The sequence below is a fragment of the Pezoporus wallicus genome, unplaced genomic scaffold (assembly GCF_028554395.1).
Source record: "Pezoporus wallicus isolate ANWC-B61680 ecotype Strahan unplaced genomic scaffold, APGP_CSIRO_Pwel_v1 contig_6464, whole genome shotgun sequence".
In the NCBI taxonomy this organism is placed as follows: Eukaryota; Metazoa; Chordata; class Aves; order Psittaciformes; family Psittacidae; genus Pezoporus; species Pezoporus wallicus.
In genome coordinates this window covers 2345100-2368131 of record NW_026642130.1, presented here as the reverse complement: position 1 = coordinate 2368131, position 23032 = coordinate 2345100, and the positions used below count along the sequence as shown (strand labels likewise).

Below are 23032 nucleotides of genomic sequence, written 5' to 3'. Positions count from 1 at the left end.
GGCCTCAGGGTTCACCTTTTCTTTATCCAGAATAATTCCCAGGTGATTCCCATTGCCAAGCTTTGATTTTCTACACCAGCTGCTGGGTGTCAGTAGACTTTTGGTTGCTGATTAGTTATTATTTTGTTCTAGGCTAAATGTTCTGTCCATTTCTGAGGGTGATGGGGAATACGTTATATATGTGTGTGTGTATGTATGTATGTATGCAAGCATGCATGCATGTATGTATGCATATGTGTGTATTTTATCCCCACCTTTTTCCAGAGAGGGGTGAGAAAATAAAAAAATATATATTGTCTTTCTCAATGAAGAAAAGCTTTAGCATCACGCTGGTTTAGAGCAGGGCTTGAAACTAGCTCTGAAATTGACTTTTCTGCGCTGTTCATACTTCTGAATATCAGTCAAAATTAGGGGAAAAAAATTAAGTCAGCACAGTAACAGTACAGTAACACAGAAAAAAACTGCTGGACTTCCAGGGAAAAAATTAAAAGGACGCTGGCAGGCTGGAGATAGGATGGGCAGTGAACAGAGCAGCTTCCAGTGCTTAAAGGGCTGACAAGAAAGTGGCTTTCGACAAGGGCCTGTAGAGACAGGACAAGAGGGAATGGCTTTAAAGTGACAGAGGGGAGACTGAGATGAGATCTTAGGAAGCTCTTCCCTGCGAGTGTGGTGAGGCCCTGGCACAGGTTGCCCAGAGAAGCTGCGGCTGCCCCACCTCTGGCAATGTTCAAGGCCAGCGTGGATGGGGCTTGGAGCAACCTGCTCTAGTGGAAGGTGTCCCTGCCTGTGGTAGCTGACTGGGACTGGATGAGCTTTAAGGTCCCTTCCAACCCAAACCGCTCTACGGCTCTATACAAACTAAGCACAGTACGACCCAATCTCAGCGCGCTACCCGCAAGCGGGGCGGGCCCTGGGCCGGATGCCGTCACGCCGGGGGCGGGCCGGGCAGGGGTGACTCAGCCGCTGTAAACTGCCCCTTCCGCGGCAGCCGGGAGTGCGGGGTCGGTCAGGAGCTGCGGAGCGGTGAGTGCGAAGGGGGCGGGCCGCGACGGACGTAAGGGACGCGGTGCGGTGAGGGCACAGCAGCGGGGCAGAGGCAGGGCAGGTGAGGGGATGGGATGGTGATGGGTGCTGCGTGGCACGGCTGGGGCAGGGGGACACGGGTGGGTGCGTTGGGATGGGGCACCCCTTGCGCTGCCGCCGCGGGGAGCAGCGGGGGACCCAGCCCTGGGCCCGCCGGGTGCTGCGGAACACTCATTGAGCAGCAGCGGTGTCTTCCAGCTGCGTTTGGGGGTATTCTGGGCGGTGGTGGATGCAGAAAGGATGCTCTGCGGCTCAGAGGTGAGGTTTGTTGCAGGGAAAGTGCTATTAACCCGCAGTGCGTCTCAAAGGCAACTATACCTTCCCTCCCTACCTCCCACGGAAGGAGAGAGGAAGCCGTGTTTATATAATGCAGATGGGAAGGAAAACAAACCAGCTCTGCTTGTCTGCTGAAGGAGGTCGGTTTGGCATCAGCTGCAGTGCTTGTGGGAAGATCCCGTGATGCGCGGCCGAGCTGGGGTCTGGCATCAGGACCATGGCTTGGAGATGGCGCCGAGTAAAAGCTGCCTTGATCTGCCTGGCACGCAGCCTGGCTGCCATCCATATATAGCTGTCACCCATATACCGCACCAGCGGGGCTGCGCTGCGGGCGTGATGCAGCAAAGATCGCTTCCTTTCACCCGTTTACCTAGAGGTTGCAAAGTTGAAGGTTACAGAAGAGGGCAAGGAATTTCAGTAGAGCAGGGTGTCTGCTGGGGGCTTGTGCAAGACTCTGGTTTGTGGAGTGGTCTGTGAGAAGAGGGGAAAAAAAATCAGTGCAGCTCCACCGGAGAGGAGTCTTGCACTGTGTGTGAATGGAAGCTGTAGAGGCAAGCACTGCAGGTTGTCTCAAGATGTATTTATTTTGCCAGATATCAGACTTCTGGTAAAGATTTAGCTTTCCTGGGAAGGAATGGGTGTGGGGAAGAGAGGATTGGGTGTGGGGAAGAGTTCCTCATGCTTTTTTATTTAATTATTTTTAAGAAAAATATTCAAGCTTCGATAATTCAGTAATAACTGTAATGTAGTCACCAGGCCATGAGTTTGGTGCTCCCAGACTGAGCAAGCTAAGCTGGACTGCACTGTTTATATACTTGCTTTATTGTGGCTTAGGGTCATGCACAATCGTTGGCAGCTAGAACAAAGGACAAAGCTCAGCCTGGGTGAGGAGGACACATGACTTGGGTTTTGCTGAGCACCTTCACCTTGGAGGGGTGGGGGTGTTGTAACTGTGGTCATGGGACAGCTCTTATCTTCCCCTGACCCTTACAAAAGGGTATGTGGATGCCTCTGTCTGTGCCTGGAGGGGTTTAGCCCAGACAGTGGAGAAGCTGAGAAGTGCTTCAGGGCTGTTATCTCTTGGCCTGACCTGCCTGAACAGAATCAGGTGAGCTGGGCTTTCAATAGCCTGGTTTGGGTTTTTTGGGTGGTTGTTTATTTCTTGACTATGCTCAGTTAAATGGGACTTGGGGGTTTGGAGTTCTGGGTGATATCCTGCAACCTTTGTGGTGGGAATCTGCAGCAATAAACTGCAGAGGGATTTCTTATAGCAGGCACTGCTCATCTCCCCTGGCTGCTAGGCGGAGGCTGTGGTACCCTACTGATAACATGGTCCATACAGCTGGATCTCTATCCCTGGGAAAGCAGGTGGGAGCAGTCTCCAGCTCTGAGATCTGCTGCTCAGGATGGATGGAGAGGACACGTGGGTGATGTCAGCTCCTTCCCTGTGCCCTGTCTATTTGCAGTTGCAAGTAGCATAGCAGGGCTGTGATGCAGCACCAGCTGCAGCATCTTGCTTCTCAGGCTCCTCTCCCTCACACACTGCAGCCACCCCGACCAGCTTATGCTGGAAAGCCTTCAGCCTCTGTGCTTCCTCCTCAGTGGCTCGCACAGGGGTGTCTCAAGGGCTGCTCTCGGGTGGCCCAAATCTCCCCTTTTTAAGCAGTGTCTGAAGTGCAAGGGCCCTGATCAGGGTGTGGTGTGCTGGTGGGCAGAGCTTCCAGCAGTTATTTCCTGCTGCATCTTTCAAGAAACTGAAGGCAATTTGAGTCCCAAATCCCAGGTATTTTGGGTCCCAAAGCAGAGGTTTTGTTCTCGGCTCCAAGGTCTGCAACCCCAGAGGAGATGGGGGAGCCTGGGGAGGCTGTTGGCAAGCCTCAAACATCCTCCTCCCACCTGGAGAGTTTGGGGCGAACCTGCTGTGTCTTAAGACATCCAACAGCCAAGCTTTGCTTCTGTTTTCAAGCTATGGTGGAATGTGACCTGTGGAGACAGCTTGAACAGGGTTATCCTTACGCTGCAAGGCACCTGCAAGAGACTGGGGGGTGCAAAGGGAAGGAGGTTGCTGGAGAAGCTCCCCTGGCCTGTTCAGTGCTCAGGCTTAGGAGCAAATTTCTTTTTGCGAGCCTGGTTTTGGCGCTGCTCTCGTGTTGATATCTGAAACATCTGTGGGGAGGGAGGTGTGTGTGGAGGAGATAGCGGCGGCAAGGGAAGTACCCAGGCAGTAACGCTGCCGCGGGAAGTGTGTCACCGCTCGTATCTGCGGGAAGGGGTGGTTGGTGGGGCGGGCAGCAGCTCTCCTTGCTGTGTTGCTGCCAGGGCTGGTGACTTGCCGCTGGAGGAAGCTCGTCCTGCGGGTCCCGTGCCTGTGTGCTCCGTATTTATAGCTCTGCTGTACACAGGGCGCTTCTAAAGCGGGGGGCGGGGAGAAAGAATCACGAGATCGAGGATTTCCCTTTCGCTCTCCAAGCAGAGCTTGGGATATTCCGTGCCATCCAGCTGTGTCAGCTCCCTCTGAGGCCTCACAGCCATAGGAGACTTCATGGGTTCATGGAATGGTTTGGGTTGGAAGGGACCTTAAAGCTCATCCAGTTCCAACCCCTGCCATGGGCAGGGACACCTTCCACCAGACCAGGTTGCTCCAAGCCCCTGTGTCCACCCTGGCCTTGAACACTGCCAGGGATGGGGCAGCCACAGGTTCTCTGGGCACCCTGTGCCAGGGCCTCACCACCCTCACAGGGAGCAACTTCTGCCTAAGATCTCATGTCAACCTCCCCTCTGTCAGGTTAAAGCCATTCCCCCTTGTCCTGTCCCTACAGGCCCTTGCCAAAAGCCCCTCTCCAGCTTTCTTATCAGCCCCTTTATGCACTGGAAGCTGCTCTAAGGTCTCCCCTTAAGGAGCCTTCTCTTCTCCAGGCTCAGCTCTCTCATGGCCCATAGGGAGGCTTCATGCCAGCAGGAGGTTTGGCAAGAGCCTTGTTTGCTGAAACAACCGAGTGGCTCCCAGCTATTCAGGTTGCACTGGGCTGTGTCACCGTGCTGCTGCTGGGTGCGCTGGCCACCAGCCATGCCGTGGGGCGGCTGCAGTGCAGCAGAGCCTGGAAGGCAATAGCTGTCCAAGGAGAAGCTGCTCTGGTATCACTTTCAGTCCAGTTTCGGGTGTCTGGAGCTCCAAGTCTGTGGCTGTGTGGCCCAGTAACCTGAGGATGTGAGATATCCCTTGTGCACCCATCAGGAGCTGTATTGATGTGGGAGGCTTTGCAGGGCGGGTTTGAGCATGCCAGGAAATTTACAAGTACCCTATTGAAAACACAAGTGTATTAGGTGGCTTCTGGCTTCGAAAACACTTCCCTTCTGTGCTACAGACAGTATAGAGTTGACTGCAGGAAGTGCAGCGGGTTTTGGGTTTGATTTGTTTTGGGTTTGATTTGTTTTGGGTTTGTGCTGGGTTTTTGTTTTGTTTCCAAGGATTTTCCATTAGAAAAGGTGCTTCAGATGAGGTTGCTCACCTGTGGGCTTCCCATGGCCATGTTGAAGGGCACAAGGCAAACCCCACAGTAGCCTTAGGAATGAATATATATTTGTTTCTCTGACCGTAACCTCTTTCCTCCTGCATAAGCATGGTGAGGACACCAGCGAGACCCTTGTGTGTGAGAAACCTCTTAGCAAGGAAATAGAAACCCCTTCCAAGAGGTGAGATTGAGGGGCAGGAGAACCCATGTGCTGCTGAAACTCAGCTAGCATTTGGGCTGAGCATCCTGCTGGAAGCACAGAGTGGGGATAAAACCCAACAAATGGTGGAAGGAGGAGGGAGGGGGAGAGAAAGCAAGCCCCTTTATACAGTTAGCTGCAGTCGCCTGGGCTTGTCGCTGGCAGAAAGTAGGGCACTCCTGCTGGGTTCTCTTCTCTGGGAAGGCTAAACTTGGCTGTGAGTAGGTGGTGGCAGCCTGCATAGAAAATACTTGTGCATCTCCCCATCCCTGCCAGCTCTGTGGCCACAGGGCTGGAGTGCTACTGCCAAGAGCTGCATGTCCGGCTGCTCCGGTGTATTTGCCCAGGAGGGCTTAAACCCAGGCCTGTAAAGGTGATCACATGTTGAGCTCCCTGAGATGAGTAGGAATTAAAGCTTAAATATCCCTGCTGCTCAGGCTACTGTGGAGGGTCAGAGGCATTGGGTTGGAGCTCATTGGGGTGGATGTGGGGTTGGTGGAAGGGGAGCTGCGAGGTTCTGGAGCAGGGTGCCCTGGTGTGTTTGCAGGGATTCAGCAGCTCATGGCCAGAGTGTGTGTCCAAGTCAGGTGGGGATGTGGAATGAGTGGTGGTTGCTGGTGTTGGGGCTGTAAGGGAGAAGCTCCTGTGTGAACCCTGCTTACTTCAGCTGAATAACTGATATCTCTCAATAGGGGGTTAAATTGGAGTTGCACAATTTAATGTGAGTTAGGTTAAAGGAGGCAGGAGAGCAGAGAATCCACCAGACCCTGGAGCATCTTTGTACTGGGTGGTCCCTGTGGTTCGGAGTGGGAGGTTGTGTTCCACTGCTGCTGTGCTCCTGGATTTCCCCTGCATCTCTGTTCCCCAAATCAGAGACTTTCCTGGTGCCTTTTGCCAAGGGAAGCAGCTTCACAGCCTCCCTTACAAAAAAACCCAGTGGGAGGGGAGCACAGGCAGCTCTGTTGCTTGCGGACATGGGCAGGTGGTCACTACCCCAGGGCTGTAACCCCCATCAGGGTCCCCAGGGCAATGGGCTGGCCAGTGTGAGGCCATAGAGTCCAAAAATGTGATTTGGAGTGATATCCTCAAAGGAAAGAAGGGCAGGCACTAGGGCAGGGGCTAGCAAATCCCTGAGGCTGCAGTTTATGGGGGTGGGGTATCACTTATTCCTTCTAGTCCTTATTCTCCATTTTTGTGGAAGTAAACACAGCCTGTAATACCCTCCAAATCCCTTGGGTCTGCTTCAAAAGATATTTTCCTGCTGCTCCTAATCCTGCAGTGGTCAACAAACAGGGTTGCCTTGCCTGATTTCTTATGAGCTGCAGGAGGGGGGTGATTACTCTGCTCCTGCGTCTCTCCTGACCTTTGGGGTAAACCGGGATCGGGAGGGACTTTATGCAGCCACGTGTTTTATCCTGCCACGTGGTGCTGCGATGGTGCTTCTGCCAAGCCTTGGGTCCGAGCCCACCTTGGGAAGGTTTCCAGTGATGTCCAAATCTGGCTGCAGGTGGAGTGTCTCAGTCTGTAGCCAAGATGTGGCTGTCCGTGTCCATCCTGTGTGTCCTGGTCGCCTTCACCAATGCTCGCAGCATTCCTCACTACCTGCCTCTCTCCAGCGACTTGGTCAACCACATAAACAAGCTCAACACCACCTGGAAGGTGAGTACTGGCTTGGTGAGTACTTTTGGATGCATTGCTCAGCAGTCCCTTTGTGGGACCCGACAGCTGAGCTTTGGGAGTCTCATCGTGATGGTTGCTTCATAGCAGCTTGGTCCCAGTTGCCTTCTCTAGTGAGTTGATGCTGTCAGGGATTCCCATGGTGACAGTAACTGTGGGTCTTCTCCTCTGTGGAGCAGAGCACTGATGGATCTGTAGAGTAGGAGCAATGATAAGAGGAGGAAGGCTGGAAACAAGCAGCAAGTACTGGTGACCTGGCCAAACCCAGGTTGCAGTGGCTGAAGGCCAGGGCTGGACCTTAGCTTGCTGGTCATGATGCACTGATCAGGGAAGGGGCTGTGTTCTGTGTCTGGAGATAGCCTGGCTCTTAGCTTCTGGGCTGTTCAGCAAGTGTCAGACTGATTGGGTCTGAGGGAGACCCTGAGCACCAGGCTGGTCCCAGCACTGGTGGCTGTGAGGAGTTGTGTCCCATTTCTCTGTCTCTTCCAGGCAGGGCACAACTTCCACAACACTGACATGAGCTATGTGAAGAAGCTTTGTGGCACCTTCCTGGGTGGGCCCAAGCTCCCTGAGAGGTGAGTACTGGGAGAGGAAGATGAGCATCATGTAAAAGCTGGTGTGGATGCTCCTGGTGCATCTGGGATGCGCAGGGGTCTCCTGGGTGCAGCTTAGTGGGCATCATGCATGGAATTAAACACAGCAGCATGTGGAAGGGGATGGGAACATCCATCCTCTGTTCTGTTAGATACTTGACCAATCATACTCCTTGAAACTTAAAATACTGGAGGAGATGCTGACCTGGTCTGAGGACTTCAGAAGTATCTATGCTCCTTCACTAAGCAAACAAGAGCCCTTGTCCTCCAGGTCACCTTCGAGGAGGCTGGGGAGTCCTGTGCAACCGGTCCTGTTCCACTGGTGTTCCTGTAACAGCGCTTGTCTCTTCTCACTTCCAGGGTGGATTTTGCTGCAGACATGGAGCTGCCTGATACCTTTGACTCACGGACACAGTGGCCTAACTGCCCTACCATCAGTGAAATAAGAGACCAGGGGTCTTGTGGCTCTTGCTGGGTAAGTGCATGGGCAGTTTGAAGTCACATTAGTATAGAGTTTGCTGGACAAAAAGGATGCCATTCAGTTTGCTACCAAACTGCATAAATGGGGAGATGCTGGGGGCATCCTGCAGTATTTGAGCTTCTCGATGGGCTTATGCTAGCCAGGCTTGTGCTTGCTGCACTCATTCCCAGAAGGCTGCCTGGTTTCATTCCCACGTCCAGCTCTAATGGTCTTCCCTTGGGTTTCTGGGGGCTGCCCACAGGCTTTTGGCGCTGTAGAAGCGATTTCAGACAGGATCTGTGTTCACACGAACGCCAAGGTGAGCGTGGAGGTCTCGGCGGAGGACTTGCTGTCGTGCTGCGGCTTCGAGTGTGGCATGGGGTGAGCTGCTCTTGGTTCTTGTGCACTGAAAAGGTGGGTGGAAGGAGCAGGGGCACAACCTGGAGATGCTGATCATTTCAGCCCTGTCTTCCTGACAGGCTGGATGGGGCTTGGAGCAACCTGGTCTAGTGAAAGCTGTCCCTGCCTGTGGCAGGGGTTTGGAACTGGATGAACTTTAAGGTCCCTTCCAACCCAAACTATCCTGTGATTCCTGGTCTCCCGATGAGCAGGCAGCCTCACTAATAGTTTATGCTGTAGATACTGGAGTTAGGTCAGAACATAAAGGTGATTGCATGGACTGAAAGTCTGTCTGGTGCATATCCTTCCCCCCAGCAGCAGTGCATAATGATGGCTGGTGGTGGGAGGGCAAGCACATAACAGTGCTTTCCTATACAGAGTTGTCAGCTGCCTAATCCAAATGAAGGATCTTTTAATAGCCCCAAGTCTTGGTGTTCAGGCACAAGCCTTTTGCAGTTGTAGAGAGCAGAGTGGGGAGTTGGGTCTCCAAACTGTGTAGCCTCTGCTTGCTCCTGGCAGCAATGGCTGATCCAAGGATGTGCTAAGGGGGCACACTGCTTTGGGGTTTGGAGGCATGGGTGCTCTTAGCTGCTCCTTGTCCTAACGCTTTGGTGTGTTGAAGCCTGGAAACTCTGGGGAAGGCAGGGACTCAACGTGCTGAAAGCTTCCCTTCAGCCGCCTCAATTTTCCACCTCAAAATCAGTGGCTCAATTTACCCCAAAGGGGATGTCTCTGAGCAGGCTGGAGCTGGAACTACTGCTCTTTCTCCAGGTGCAATGGTGGTTACCCTGCTGGCGCGTGGAGGTACTGGACAGAAAGGGGCCTGGTGTCTGGAGGTCTCTACAATTCTCATGTGGGTAAGTCCTGGCAGATACCCTTGTGACAGCAAAGAGGAGCACCTCTGCTTGGTGTTCTGTTACAGGTTCATGTCCTTCACAGTGCCTCTCTTCTGGTCTCTGTTGTTGTGGATGCTCCCTTCTTCAGGTCTGGGCTCAAATACCTCCGTTATCCCAGATGGCTGCTCCTTTCTCCATCTATGGCTCCTTCTGGTCACCCCTGGGACAAGGTGCTGCTCTTAGTGGCAGGAGGGGCATCCGGGAAAGGAGCACAGTAGCCGGACTTAACAACCCTGCAAGGCTTCTGCTGCCACCCCTGACAATGTTCAAGGCCAGGCTGGATGGGGCTTGGAGCAATCTGCTCTCGTGAAAGGTGTTTCTGCTTATGGCAGGGGGTTGGAAGTGTATCTTAAGGTCCTTTCCAACCCAAATCAGTCTGTGATTCTATGACCCTATAGCCATGAGTTGGTTCATGTTCCCATCTTTTCCATTGCATTGTCAAGGGGGGAGGTGCTAGGAAGCAGGTCCAGAGGGAAACCCATTGCTAAGGCAGGGGTTGCCTGTCTGGCAGTGGCAGACGTACTCTTGCTCACACGCCAATGATATCTGTGGGATTTCTGGGTCAGAAAGGTCCTATCTTTTCATGGGTAATCCGGTGCCTTCTCCAGCATGGCTTTTGGACAGGGGTGCTCAGGGACAGCCAATTCATTGCTCTCTCTCCTCCACAGGCTGCCGTCCCTACTCCATCCCACCCTGTGAGCACCATGTCAATGGCTCCCGGCCACCCTGTACCGGGGAGGGAGGAGAAACCCCAAGGTGCAGCCGGCACTGCGAGCCTGGATACTCACCCTCGTACAAGGAGGACAAGCACTACGGTAAGGGGGGTGGCCTCCAGCACTGCTCGATGCATAGCAGCTCCAGAGCTGTTCTCAATGGGGCTGGCAGGGTTGGACCTCTTCCTAAGCTGGTTTATGGTGGTTATTCTCTGTGCCCTCAGTGATGGGCAGTCCTGCAGCAAACATAAGCCTGGCAGATGCACAGTTTGTATTTGCTGAGGCGCAACTGAGACAGGGGAACTGGTTTGTGTCCTTGTGGTGCACGTGCCTGGGTTGAAGATCATGGTGGGACTCTGGTATCAAAGCCACCTCCTTCTTACTCTGTGGTGGTAGCAAATCCTATACATGTAATCTGGTTATGTAACCCTATACATAATCTGGTTGCTTCTTTGGGATTTGTCTTGGCTTTGAGTAATTTGGGTTGTTTTGGAAATGGGGAAGTACAAGGAGAAAACTTCCCACTGAAGCTGTCTGAAACAGGTCTTCAGGTCAAGAACAGGACTCAGGTTAAATCATTCCCTCTGGAAGAGGGATGGTTGGAGTGCACTGTTCCTGCGTTAGCCACTCCGTGGCTGTGTTAGTGCCTCTGGAGCAGTTGGGTTTGAATTCAGCCTTTAAGTGGAGAAGAGCTCTTGCAGGGCCATGCTGAGCAGTCTCTGTTCAGCCATGCCAAGATCTCTGCAGCCTGACAATGCCATACTAATGGTGGGACTTTCTTCCTCCCTAGGCATCACCTCCTATGGCGTCCCTCGCAGTGAGAAGGAAATAATGGCTGAAATCTACAAGAATGGCCCAGTGGAAGGAGCCTTTATTGTCTATGAAGACTTCCTGATGTACAAGTCTGGTGAGCATCAGCACTGGGGCTGTAGGGAGCCCTGTTCCCTACTACATCTATAGGGTCCATCCCTCTACTCACTTCTGAGAGGAGATCTCAAGCTTATAGTAGAGTATCTGGTGTTACAAGAATGTGGAAACAAGATTCCATCTCCCTTATCCATTGGTTTATAGCAAGGGGAATAACTGGCTCAGGGAGGAAGCCCCAGTGGGGACCCCCCAGAATTGCACTAGGGTTTGGAACAACAGGGTTTTAGGGTAAAATCCTGACAGATGGCTCTCTTGATGTGGACTCCAGTTCCCTGTTATGAACTGCTTGGGATGTGCTGCCTTTGGGCCCCTTGCCCCTTGGCTCTGGGTGTCCTGTGCTGAGCTGATGCTGAGCATCAGTCCTTCCTTCAGACTCTACACTAAGCTCCAGGTTTGCTTTAACTTGGCAGAGGAGAAATTGAGATCTTAGGCAGAAGTTGTTCCCTGTGAGGGTGCTGAGGCCCTGGCACAGGTTGCCCAGAGGAGCTGTGGCTGCCCCATCCCGGGTAGTGTTCAAGGCCAGGCTGAATGGGACTTGGAGCAGTCCGATCTAATGGGATGCATGCCTGGCTGTGGATGGTCTCTAAGGTCCCTTCCAGCCCAAACCATTCTGTGATGCCATGGTTTAACCAATCCCACTTTCTTGGCCGGTCTGTGGGGTTTGCTGTCCAACATCTCACAAACTGTGGGCGCTCTGAGGTGCAGCAGCACAGTGCCCATTGAGGTGTTGGTGTGTTTCCTTGCAGGGGTCTACCAGCACGTGTCTGGTGAGCAGGTTGGAGGCCACGCCATCCGGCTCCTGGGCTGGGGTGTGGATAACGGCACTCCTTACTGGCTGGCTGCTAACTCCTGGAACACCGACTGGGGCGATAACGGTGAGGCACCCTGGATGCTGCCCGGGGGAACCCCTTCCCTGTTCTTTGTGGTCCAATGGAGATGTTGACTTGGGCTGTTGGTTGCTTTCAGGCTTCTTCAAGATCCTCCGAGGAGAGGACCACTGCGGCATCGAGTCCGAGATTGTGGCCGGCGTCCCCAGGACAGAGCAGTACTGGAAGAGGATGTAACCTGATCAAACAACCTTGGGTCCCTGATGCTTTTAACTGATAGTGGTTTGGGTGCAGAGCCCCCCCTTCTAAGAGACTATAGTTGAGGTTACTTTATTAAAGCTTTTTATCTTTTTTTTTTTTTTTAACTGTATGGTGGAGCTGGAGGTGGAACTGCTCTCCACCACCCCTCTGCTCCTGCTGGGCTGCAGCTATGGGACATTCCCTGCTCAAAGGACTGCTGAAGGGCTTGTTGGCCTCTTGTGCCATGATATTTGGTTAGCCTGGACCCCTTCCAGCCATATCTGTAGCTGGGAAGGTAGGAAGCAGTAGCTTTGTGCTGGGACTAGGGACTTGGTGGGGTGGTGGAAATGGACCCTGCTGGGAAGCCACAGCCAGGGGTGATTTGTACCCCCCCTGGCTGAGTTGTTCTGACTCTTGGTGCCCAAAATAAGCAGGGTATGTTAGCGTGTGCCTTGAACTGGTGAAACTTAGAGCTATTAATGATGATGTACTGATGAACTTGATATGGGGCTGGCTCTGGACGGAGCTGTGTTAAGGCCCCTTCCTGCCTGCAATAAGTCCTTTGTGCATTGCTTGCTCCATCCACTCGGCTGCTTTTTAAACCACTTGTTCCTCAGCTGTTTATCTGCTTTTTCTGCTGTAGTCTGGGGTTATTGGTCCTAAGGAAGGGCCTGGCTGGAGCTCCATGAGCCTTTGACCTAATGTCCTGCAAGCATCTAGGAGCACGATGGAAGGAGCAAACCACTTCCTTGCAGCTTGATGTGTACAGCAGGGTCATGCCTCGGTAAGGTGCTGCATCCAACCCTGATGTGTTGCTTTGGGATGGCCTGTGATGAATGCTGAGCAGGGATGAGGGATGTTCCTCAGGTCTGCTGCAGGGAGCTCATGCAGATGCTTGGAGGATTCTTGCTAACTTGCACACAGTGGAAGCTTTTTTCTTTCCTTTTTGAGCCACAGGCATTAAGGAAGAAGAAAAAAATCCTTATTTTTATTACTGGGGGAGGTGTAATAGCTGTGTAGGAAGAATTGTGATTTGCTGACACTAATACAGTGAAAGAGAATTTCTTTTCATTTTAAAGCACAAAGTATATTGCTGAGGCTACATGTCTGAACACATGAAGCAGGCTCTCCCTTGCACTGTAAAATAGCCCCTTGCCTCTGCTGACTCACCAGTGAGACAGAGCTGTGGTGTATGTGATTGGAACAACTGTGCCAATAAATGATTTCTCCAGTGTCTTGTCTCATGGCTCTTGGTTGCTTCTGCTTGACCTTAAACCACCTCAGACTATACTCCTGTGCACTGTAGAAGCGATGTTGTCTTCATTCAAGTGAGGTCAGTGTCAGCCCTGTCTTCTGGCCATGCTGGTGACAGTGCAGCTGCAGCTAGTGCCTGGGGCTTGTGCTGACTCCTGAGCAGCCCTTGGGTATCATCTGCTCTTGGTGGTGGGCGAAGTGCTTCTGCCCCCAGCATCTCTGCACACTGGTACAGGGGCTGTGAGGACACACCAAGGCACTGCGGAGCAGGCCTGCAGCCCAGGCTGTGCCACTCCTGCTGCGGGCACTGCAAGGTCCAGTAAAAGTCACTTTACTGACCTTTAGCTGTCTTCCACTCTGGTTAAAATTACTCCTTTGGGTCTGGCAAATAAAGCTTTACTGTGATGCCCTAAGTAGCAAAATCTTAGAGCAGCTTCCAGTGCATAGAGGGGCCACAAAGAAATCTGGAGAATCCTGGACAGGACAAGGGGGAATGGCTTTAACCTGACAGAGGGGAGGTTGACATGAGATCTTAGGCAGAAGTTCTTCCCTGTGAGGGTGGTGAAGTCCTGGCACAGGGTCCCCAGCAAAGCTGTGGCTGCCCCAGCCCTGGCAATGTTCAAGGCCAGCTTGGACAGGGCTCAGAGCAACCTGGTCTAGGGGAAGGTGTCCCTGCCTGTGGCAGGGGGTGGAACTGGATGAGCTTTAAGGTCCCTTCCAACCCATCCTGTGATTCTCTGATTTGCATTTCATCTTAGCAGAGGGCTTGCAACTTGTGACATGGTGGGGAAGTACCAGTGTGAAATGACAGCTAAAAAAAGGACCAAATTCTTTTTTTTCCCAAAGAAAACTTTTAATCCCAACAAGATGGGAAGCTGCACAAAGAGAGCTACCGCAAGTTTCTTTTCAACAACAGCTTAAAACTATGTACATCAGTATTTGCGGAGTAGGGGTTCTCCTTCTGAGTAACAGTCTGGCCCCAGGGGCTTGGCCTTGCACACGCACCAAACTGCTCTGTGGAAAGAGCTCTGTCCTGCACCAGGACGGGCTGTCCTTCCCTTCACAAAAGCAAAGCAGCATTTACAGGGGGTGGGTAGGGACCCTGATAACAAAAATCCACCCCAGGAAAACACTTGCTATTAAAGTGCTGTTTCCTCTCAAAGGACATCCGGCCTGATGTGTTTCAGAACACAGCTTGCACATCAAACCCAAAGCATCACTCGAAGCCAGAGCCAAGCAGGCCAGGGAAATCCACCCTGGCCATCTCACTGGCTCAAGCCTTCCGAGCCCACAGCAGGGAGTGCTGCTGCCTTTCAGGCTGGCCAGTGCATTAAGGCCCCCCAAAACACATCCCAGAAGGGCCAGCACAGTGCAAACCCTCACCCTCCTGCCTTGCACAGGCACCCAGCACTGCTGCTATGATGCTGCTCCTATCCCTTGGGCTGAAGAAGTGCTGCAGAGTCCAGAGCCTGCAGTGGAGCCAGGCATGGGGTTGTTAGCTTAGGACCAAACAGGCAGCTCCCTTCTCATTTTAACCACCTCCCCATGCTCAGACACGAAGCTTTGCAAGTGCAGGGTGCCATCTGCTAGAGGGCAGGGAAGCTGCAACATGTGGCTTCCAGCTGGAAGCACATTAAAGTGGACAGAGCACCCCTCCTCCTACGTATTTAACATTAAAAGGGCTTGTTTCAAGTCTAGCAGCCTCCTTCAGTACAAGAACAGAAATGTAAAAATTGCCTCTGTTTCCAGGCTGCAGGATGTCAACCAGCCTGGGCTGAGGGCCAGAAGGTGGCCATAGCTTTTTCCCTGGGTAAGGAAGCATGTTGCTCTCCTGGCTGAAGGAGCACCCTTCCAGTGTGGAGCAGACACCAGGGGCAACAGGGAAGAGGCTGCTTAAGAAAGGGAGGCAAAATCCAAGTGGTTTTCCTCAGCTCTGAGCTGGAAAGGCGTCTCGCATCTCAAGCAAAAGGGAAGAGGCAACTGGATTTTCTATTTAAAACCATCCTAACCAAAAAGAAAAAGATTCAAGGAAACCATCCAACAGGAAAGAAGGGAAAAAATCTTCAACCTCAAACAGCAGGACTCTGATTAGTGCTTGTAACCATCCAAGCAGACAGCAAGGGCGGTGAGGAGCAGAGCCTGGCAATGCTGCACCACTGCCCTGGGCCACAGCTCACCGGTGTCCTGTCCTTATCACCATACAGGCCCCATGGCACCCCGATGCCTGGCCATCCCCACCAGCAGGGGATGAGGAGCCTCCTACCTCTGCTGCCCATGTCCGACCATCTCTTCCCCCTGCCCGCCTTTGCCCATCAGTTCTCTCCCGCCTGGACATAGTCCTCGGTGGCCTTGGAGATGGTGCTGAGGTACTGCCAGCTCAGTGCAGCCAGGAGCATGGCGCACGACAGGTAGATGGGGGAATAGTGGTGGCGTGAGGCCATGGGGCCATTGGGTAAGCTCATGGTGCGGATGGAGGCAATGATCTGCTGAGTCTTGTTGGATGATGGGTCTGTGCTTGGGATCTTCTGGTAGATCTGAGGAGGAGGGAGGAAGGAAGAGTTATGGCTCCCACCCGAGGTTCAAAAGGCAAATGGGACCACTGGGTGGAAGGGCAAATGTTAAGGGCTACCATGTACTCAAGAACAACCTCAGCAGTGGATTGTCATGGAGCAAGGACCAGCTGCAAGGGATGCCTGGATAGGGCCAAGATCCATTTCCCTTGAGAAGTGCACTAAGCCAAGCAGCCTCTTGAGGGCACCCCATGACGGGAGATGAACCACGCCAGACATAATCTCTCAATCACGAGCAGTGTTGTTGGAACCAGGGGTTCTTGCCCCGCAATCCTCACTACAGTGAAATACTTGTCTGCATAAGGCATAGGGAGGTGTGAATGAGCAGAGACCCTCTTTTTGGCTAAGGTGCCGAGGTGTCCCTTGCCATGAGGGTGGCCAGCCCACAAAGGGATCTCTAGTAACCCGTTTTGGGGTCTCCCTGGTGCAGAAGCAATGTCTTTTTATTAAACACCCCTTGCTGGATTTGTTTTTGAGTTGCTGTTTTATATTCCCATGAAAACAACCACCAGTTGTGAACTTTTAACCTCCACAGTACCCTCAAGCTAGGAGTCCCACTGCTTTAAGCAACTGTAAAGAGCTGTCCTTATTTACTGTTGGCTGTGGAGCACAACCACCACATCATCCTGTCAGCTGCAAGTACAGACACCAAGAAAACAAGAGGGCTCACTTGTTTTCAAGCAGCCCCTATGGATGTGATGCAACCTGTTCAGAAGTGTGTTCTGGGAAAGGTTCTCTGTGCCTATTCAGCCCAGGTGCTGTCAGATCTGACTACTCTGGTTCTCCATCAGGAAGGCAGGACTTCAGTCTCTGCCTCTCAGACCAAGCACCCAGTTTGGTCCAGGCCAAAACCACTTGAAGGTCACTGTTCCCTGCCACCACTGAACTACGAGATGTAAGGAGAGGATTAACAGATTCATGTGTCTTCCCAGTTTCACACCAGAAATGAAGATGGGAACAGCCAGCAATTTCTCAAACTGCTCAACCTACCTCTTCCACGTACTGGTACATGATGGCTTTGACAGCTTGTATGTTTGTGGCATCCATCATGAGAGTGACGGCTTGTCCCTTTCGTATCTTCACTACACCCCTGAACACTTGCTTGTTGTTGTAGCAGGCAGCCAATGTGGCAATAGCCATCACCTGAGGAGAAACACAAAGAGCCCTTACCACATTGTGAGGAGCTTGCTAAGGGAGTAACCTCGGCTGTACTGAAATTGATGCTAAGACACCCTGGAGAGGAGCCACAATCTCACCAACAGCAGAAAGAGTAGGTACCAGGAAAGAAGGAAGAGAGAGAAGAGACAGAGAATAAAGCAGGCTAATACCAACATGATATATAACGTCCTTCACCTCCAACTTCTTATCAGCTGGGCTGCAGATGATGAAGAACCACTTGAAGACATAACTCACCTGGGGGATAGCGCAGAAGTTGAAGACAGTTTGGTTTTTCAGGCGGGATAAGTATGTGAGGACATCAGGGACGTGGTGGAGGGCGTTGGTGATGAGCTCATTCAGACACTGGACAGCCATATCGATGTTCTCTGGTTTGGCAAGATCCGAGAGCTTCTTTGCATATCTGCTCCAAACCTAAACACAGAGATAAGGACTCACAAGTTGGAGGGTACATTCATGCTGTAAGAGTGACATCAATAATACTCTGAGGTCTGGGAGACCAACACGAACCACCAGAGACTCACAAAAGCCTTGAAGGGCTTACTAAGCTCAAGAAAAGAAGGAAGATTGTGAAATTACAGGAACTGTTATTATCAAGATGTACAATCAATAGGAGCAATCTTATGCAGCACAGCTTTACTGTCAGATCTAATAAGATTAAAGCAGACCATCAAGTCTCTCCTGTTAACTTTGACCTAAACAGACTTGAGAGACAATACAATTTTAGCTGTCCACCTTCCACTGTGCACCCTATAATGGTTTCCTAAGATGGGTGTCCTGAGAAACATGGATGGTTGGCTCCATCCATCAGAGTTCTCCAACAGAAATGTGAAAGACTGACAAGGGACGCCAACTTCAGAGGAAAAAAAAAACCAGATTTGGGTATTTCAAAGGCAATTCCAGCGTGAATTCTTCTAACAAGAGGATGCAACTCACAGTATCAGAGTAGCAACAGCACTTTCAGTCTCAGTGTATTTCCCAAAGAGGCACAGCAGGAACCTCACCCTAAGACAGTGCTCTCCCTCACCTCTCTGGGCCAGAACTCCCTTCCCTCCATCTGGTCTTCCAGATAGTCCCGGATGATGTTGGTTTTCTGCAGGAAGAGGCCCATGGAGTTCGCCAGCTCTGTGTCCTGTCCAACAATAGCATCTTCTAGCTCTGATGCAGAGAAGAGACGGGAAAGGCCGATTCCCACCAGCCCAGCAACGTAGTGACAATACTGAGAGGCACCAAGAGGGGAAGGGGCAGGAACAAAACAAGGTAAAAGCAGTTACAAGCTATTTACCACAGTGAGCTTTACAAAACTGATGCTCAGAAGTCACTGAGAGTACATGTTCTGCAAGTTCTCACAGCCCTTCCTGGGACATCTCAGCTTTCCCATACCCAGCAAACACCTCACCATGTCCCACCAAGCTGCCACTCTGCTGCCACCCGCCAAATGAACCACCCACAGGGGAACAAGCTGATGCAGTGGGTCACCCCAAACACATGCTGACAGGTAACACCAACAAGCCACGCCATGCTCCCATTACCCACACGACCAGCAGTCTCTCAAAGCCCTCCCAAGACCACAGTCTTCCTCATCCAGCTGAACCCTCTTCCCACAGCGACAAAGTGGATCTTACATTCAGTCCACTCCTCTGTCCAAGCTGACTTACCTTATCCCACTCATGCTGAGAGTCCACCTTCTTCTCCAAGAACTCTGCCATCCCAACACCCATTTTGTGGCAAATATCTGAGATCACATCCCGGTAGACCTTTGACAGATTCCTGAACTCCATGGAGATCTGCAGCACAAACCACCACGAGGAAGAAAACAAAAAACCAGCAGGGTTCAACATTTATTAAGGAATAAGAAAAAGGCTGTTTACGAGGCTCTTATCCCACCCTGGCTGGAGATACAGGACAACTCCCACAACCAAAAGTCGTTTCAAGGCTCTTAAAGCACAGGCTCCATCTGTTCTCAGTATGGTCTCTGGCAGTAGATCAGACACAGCAGTATCTTTGGGAAGGTTCAGGCCTTGACTGTATCATCCAGGAGTTGCAGCACAGAAGTAGCTACACTTGGTGCACAGTTGGGGGTTCTTTTGTAGTTTGTGAGAGCATTCCATCACAGCAACCACGGGAAAGACAGGGGAGGTTTCTGGTACTCTGTTCTCCTGAACAGCTCTGGCTTCACAGTGTGCATTTTGCACAACTGCAAAGGCACCAAACAACTTAAAGAGTGTGAAATCCTCCTTCTGCATATTCACTAACATGACTCAGTGAATCAATTGCTTTCACATTGAAAACAAAAAAGTGCATCCTCCCCTTCCCAAAACTGAGGAGCATTGCGTTTTGTAGTGCGAAGCTTTATTCTATTACTGTGCTAAGCTACGGGTTTTTTATTGCTAATTTATTATTTAATACTGTATTACTTATTTATAGTGGGTAACTGCAGCCAGCCCAGCAGGTGTGACAGCATAGTGACAGCAGTCTGACTGACTACAGCTCAGACCCCAGCATGGATCCAGGCTCCCTTCCCAACTCTATCCACAGCTGCTGGCATGTCCTTGCCCTGTAAAATAGTCTGTCTATAAAATAAGCATATTGACTCTGCTTCTGTCTCAGTTGCTTCAATTTACTACACGGAGAAGCACACCCTGCAAGTACACCTCTATGAAACATTACTAGAACCAAATCATACTTGATCATGAACTCACATTGCCCAAGTGAATAACACATACACACCAAGACACAACAACAAAGTGCAATACACACTGTTTATTTTTCCAGTGCCTGAAGGGGCCGACAAGAAAGCTGGAGGGGCACATTTTACAAGGCCCTGTAGGGACAGGACAAGGGGGAATGGCTTTAACCTGACAGAGGGGAGATTGAGATGAGCTCTTAAGCAGAAGTTCTTCCCTGTGAGGGTGGTGAGGCCCTGCACAGGTTGCCCATAGAAGCTGTGGCTGCCCCATCCTTGGCAGTGTGCAAGGACAGGTTGGATGGGTCTTGGAGCAACCTGGTCTAGTGGAAGGTGTCCCTGCCTGTGGCAGGGGGTTTGAACTGGATGAGGTTTAAGGTCCCTTCCAAACCAAACCATTCCATGATTCTATGATTATATACATGGCAAAGGTCTGCAAGAATACTGTAGCTTTAGGGCAGATCTTGCAGGACCACCACAAATGCTGCCCATCCATAAGCCAAATCCCAGAGAAGATTCCCTCCTCTCCTAGGAGTACAGGACACCCAACCCAGGTAATGCAGAGTGCCCAGTCCAAAACGCTCTCTGCAAGGTGATGGTCATTTAATCTTCCAACAGGGGAGGCAAAAAGCCACTTTCTAAAGCTGGCACTTCTCCACAGCCAGACTCTCACTGAGAGAGTTGCACAGTATTTGGGTTTCTTACTCCAGCTCTGCATCCAGCCCCATGTGCAAATGATGAACTACAGGCTCACCAGGGGCTGCACAACCTCAGCAGGCATAGGCAGACTTAGTGTAGAGGGACAACCATGCACAGAAAGGTGACACAAGGCAGCTGAAGCAAGGAGGTGGATGCCTTACCGTTGGGAAGTCTTCAAGCACCTGCCGGTCCTTCTCCTTGCTCTCCATGTATTTCCACTCTGGTTGGTAGAGATAGGAGTGAAACTCGTGCAGCATTGGAACCTTCACATCTAAGCTGATTGTCATGTCATCCTCTATAGTGTCCAGGGCACGGAGAACTAGGTAGAATATACAGACGGCATGTCTGGGGGGAGGAGAAAAAACAATCCCTTACTTGGGATTGCCTATTAGGCAGGACAAATAGCTGAGATTAATCACAGCCTTCAGCAAGCACTGAAAGCTCAATATGATACACACTGGCACTGCTAGGTTGTCGATGCCTCTGGAACATGGAAGCACTTCCAGCAAAATCTACTCTAACATTTCAGGTGATACAGTACTGCTTTGGTCAAGGGATGCCCACATATAATCCCTCCTGCTTCAAATCATGGGTTTCGGTTGAAAGGAACCTTTAAAGGTCACTTAAATCAACCTCCCTGCAATGGGCAGGGGTATCTTCAACTATATCCCAGATGTCAGCTTCCCCAGCCCTCATATGGGGACAGTGACTGTCCCCTGCAGTGTAGGAAAGTAAAACAGATGCATTAGAAACATGCTGCTCACATCCCAGGGTCAGAGGAGCAGGTTAGGGATGGAAAGCACCACCAGCAGCACCTCCCACCTACCTTGCTCATCATCTCTTGAACCTGTGCTCTGAGCAACAGTGGTGCCTCCACACAAACTCCCCACAGGCTGACTGCTGTGAGAGCTGCATTAGGAAAACCTTTCCTTCCTGCAGGAAACTATGGCATGGCTTTTGGCTAAGATGCATACACCGGGGAAGGGAAAGGCAGGGCACAGCCAGATCCAGCCCCGCAAGCAAGATCCAACCCTGCAAGCAAGGCCAGCATTCATTAGAACCCAGAGGACAGAGCCTGAAGTCAGCGTACTGGGAAAAGCAAATGCAAAATAAGGAAGGGAAAAAGCTGGTGTAATTTTCCTATCACCTCCTCTTCTCTGCACCCAGCACCCTTTTACCCTGCCTGGGGTGCCTTACCAGAACATTAGGAAACAGGAACATTAAGACTGGAATAGAGCCAAAACCACCCTGTATTTTATATCTCCACATGCAAGACACCAGAACCAGCCCACATATCCTAGCACCCCAGCAGGAAGCTACTGGAAAGCCACTTCCCCTCTCCATCCCATTGCCTCTGCCTTCCCTATTCCTGCCTTCCCCCATCCAGGCTCCACACTTCTGCTGATGAAGCAAAGACAAAAGCCCTGATGGCAAGAAATATTGGTTCCAACTCTACAACTTATATAAAATAATCCCCTAGCTCTAAATGACCACAATGATACATCAAGGAGATGATGCGTTTATTAATTGCTTAACAAACAGAAACCAGCTTGGACTGCTTAAATGCTAATTACCAGGCAAAAGCATTGCTTTCCTTGAATGACACCACGCAAGCGGTGATTAACCAGCCAGGGAAAACTGACTGGCTTTTGGAGCCAATGCTGTTAAATTTGGCAATTTTTCCTTAATTGAAGAGTATTTAATACCTCCATCAAAATACACACCCCAGGGCTCAGGAGCAGCTCTCTTGTGCTCTGCTGCTCCTTTGCACAACTGAGTTTTTCCATTTCAACCAAGCTGCAAAGGTTCATGGGACATGAGGCAAGGGCCCAGGACTCCTACCCCCTTTCAGCAGCAACCAAGAAAGGCAGAGCAGAACCTCAACAGCCATCCTACAAGTACTTCTCACGCTGACACCATGCCAAGGGAAGCAATAAATCCAGAACAGTTGAAACACTCATTTAACCCCACTTCTGCATCCAAACCTTAACTCCATCCCTAGCTTCCATCATATACTGAATTTAGCTCCGTGGTGATTTGGGCAAATGAAAGGAAGAAATTGTTTATGATGAAGGTAGTAAGACACTGGAACAGGTAGCACAGAGGTGGTAGATGCTCCATCCCTGGAAACACTCATGGCCTGGGAGCAACCTGATCTTGTTGAAGATGTCCTTGCTTATTGCAGTGTGGTTGGACTAGATGTTCTTTAAAGGTCCCTTCCAACCCAAACTATTCTATGATTGCATGAAATATAAGATCATAAAAACAACTACGCACTAAGCATTGTCTGCCTGCAGCTCTCCATTTCTCTGCAGGGTTCCCAAGCACCATGATCCCAGTTGGGCTCCAACTTCAGATCCATGGAGATGACAGGAGGCTAACCAAAGCCACACAGTCTTCACCAGGAAACCTGTGTGACACTGCTAGAAGAAAACACTGGCATTACCTCTCCTCTGCAGAACTGAAGTGCCCACTTCCCAACAGCAAGCCTGGTTTCATCTCGGGGCTCAAGCTCTTAGGTGCAGCTCCCCCTTCCCAGGTGAGGAGGTCTCCTTTCCCCTTGTCACTGCATTCACTCTCTACCAGCACAAAGCTGGTCCTTTCCACAAAGCAGCTGAACCTGCAGAGACTGATGCTGAAGGGTCCCAGGGACAGGCACCAGGACAAGGCAGGAGCATCCCTCTGCTCCACCAGCAGGAGAGGAGCTGTGGTGTTGTCTCGTAACTCCTTGCCCACACCAGAAGTTATGACATTGGCTCAGCTGCTGATGGAAGCTGCAGTTTTGAGCCTCCCACCTTCCAAGAAAACGCCCTAAGCATGGAGCAACAGGGCCTTGGCCAACAAA

At 51.3% G+C, this 23032-nt stretch overlaps 2 protein-coding genes across 3 annotated transcripts in view; one reads left to right on the top strand and one right to left on the bottom strand.

The window, feature by feature from the left end:
* Positions 1–6556: 6556 nt before the first annotated feature.
* CTSB (cathepsin B) lies at positions 6557–13036 on the top strand. Its single transcript, XM_057427640.1, has 9 exons — positions 6557–6729; positions 7237–7322; positions 7701–7815; positions 8063–8181; positions 8971–9056; positions 9764–9910; positions 10599–10715; positions 11482–11610; positions 11702–13036. The coding sequence occupies exons 1-9, from the start codon at positions 6604–6606 to the stop codon at positions 11797–11799; spliced, it is 1023 nt and encodes a 340-aa protein (XP_057283623.1). The 5' UTR covers positions 6557–6603; the 3' UTR covers positions 11800–13036.
* A 1993-nt stretch (positions 13037–15029) lies between these two features.
* Positions 15030–23032, bottom strand: part of FDFT1 (farnesyl-diphosphate farnesyltransferase 1) — a 133826-nt gene continuing 125823 nt past the window's right edge. For both annotated transcript variants that reach the window (XM_057427755.1, XM_057427754.1), the window contains 6 exons: positions 20349–20532; positions 18461–18589; positions 17830–18021; positions 17040–17216; positions 16617–16769; positions 15030–15590 (listed from right to left, as the gene is read on the bottom strand). In XM_057427755.1, the coding sequence (XP_057283738.1) occupies positions 15369–15590; positions 16617–16769; positions 17040–17216; positions 17830–18021; positions 18461–18589; positions 20349–20532 (1057 nt within the window). In that variant the 3' untranslated portion in view covers positions 15030–15368. The remainder of the gene's footprint in view (positions 15591–16616; positions 16770–17039; positions 17217–17829; positions 18022–18460; positions 18590–20348; positions 20533–23032) is intronic.

What these genes read in the sequence shown, in the direction of transcription:
- CTSB (XM_057427640.1), top strand. Translation starts at nt 6,604, where the DNA reads ATGTGGCTGTCCGTGTCCATCCTGTGTGTCCTGGTCGCCTTCACCAAT. An exon ending in GGGCCCAAGCTCCCTGAGAG is followed by an intron (nt 7,323 to 7,700) that starts GTGAGTACTGGG and finishes TCTCACTTCCAG; the next exon opens with GGTGGATTTTGCTGCAGACA. An exon ending in TCTCTACAATTCTCATGTGG is followed by an intron (nt 9,057 to 9,763) that starts GTAAGTCCTGGC and finishes TCTCCTCCACAG; the next exon opens with GCTGCCGTCCCTACTCCATC.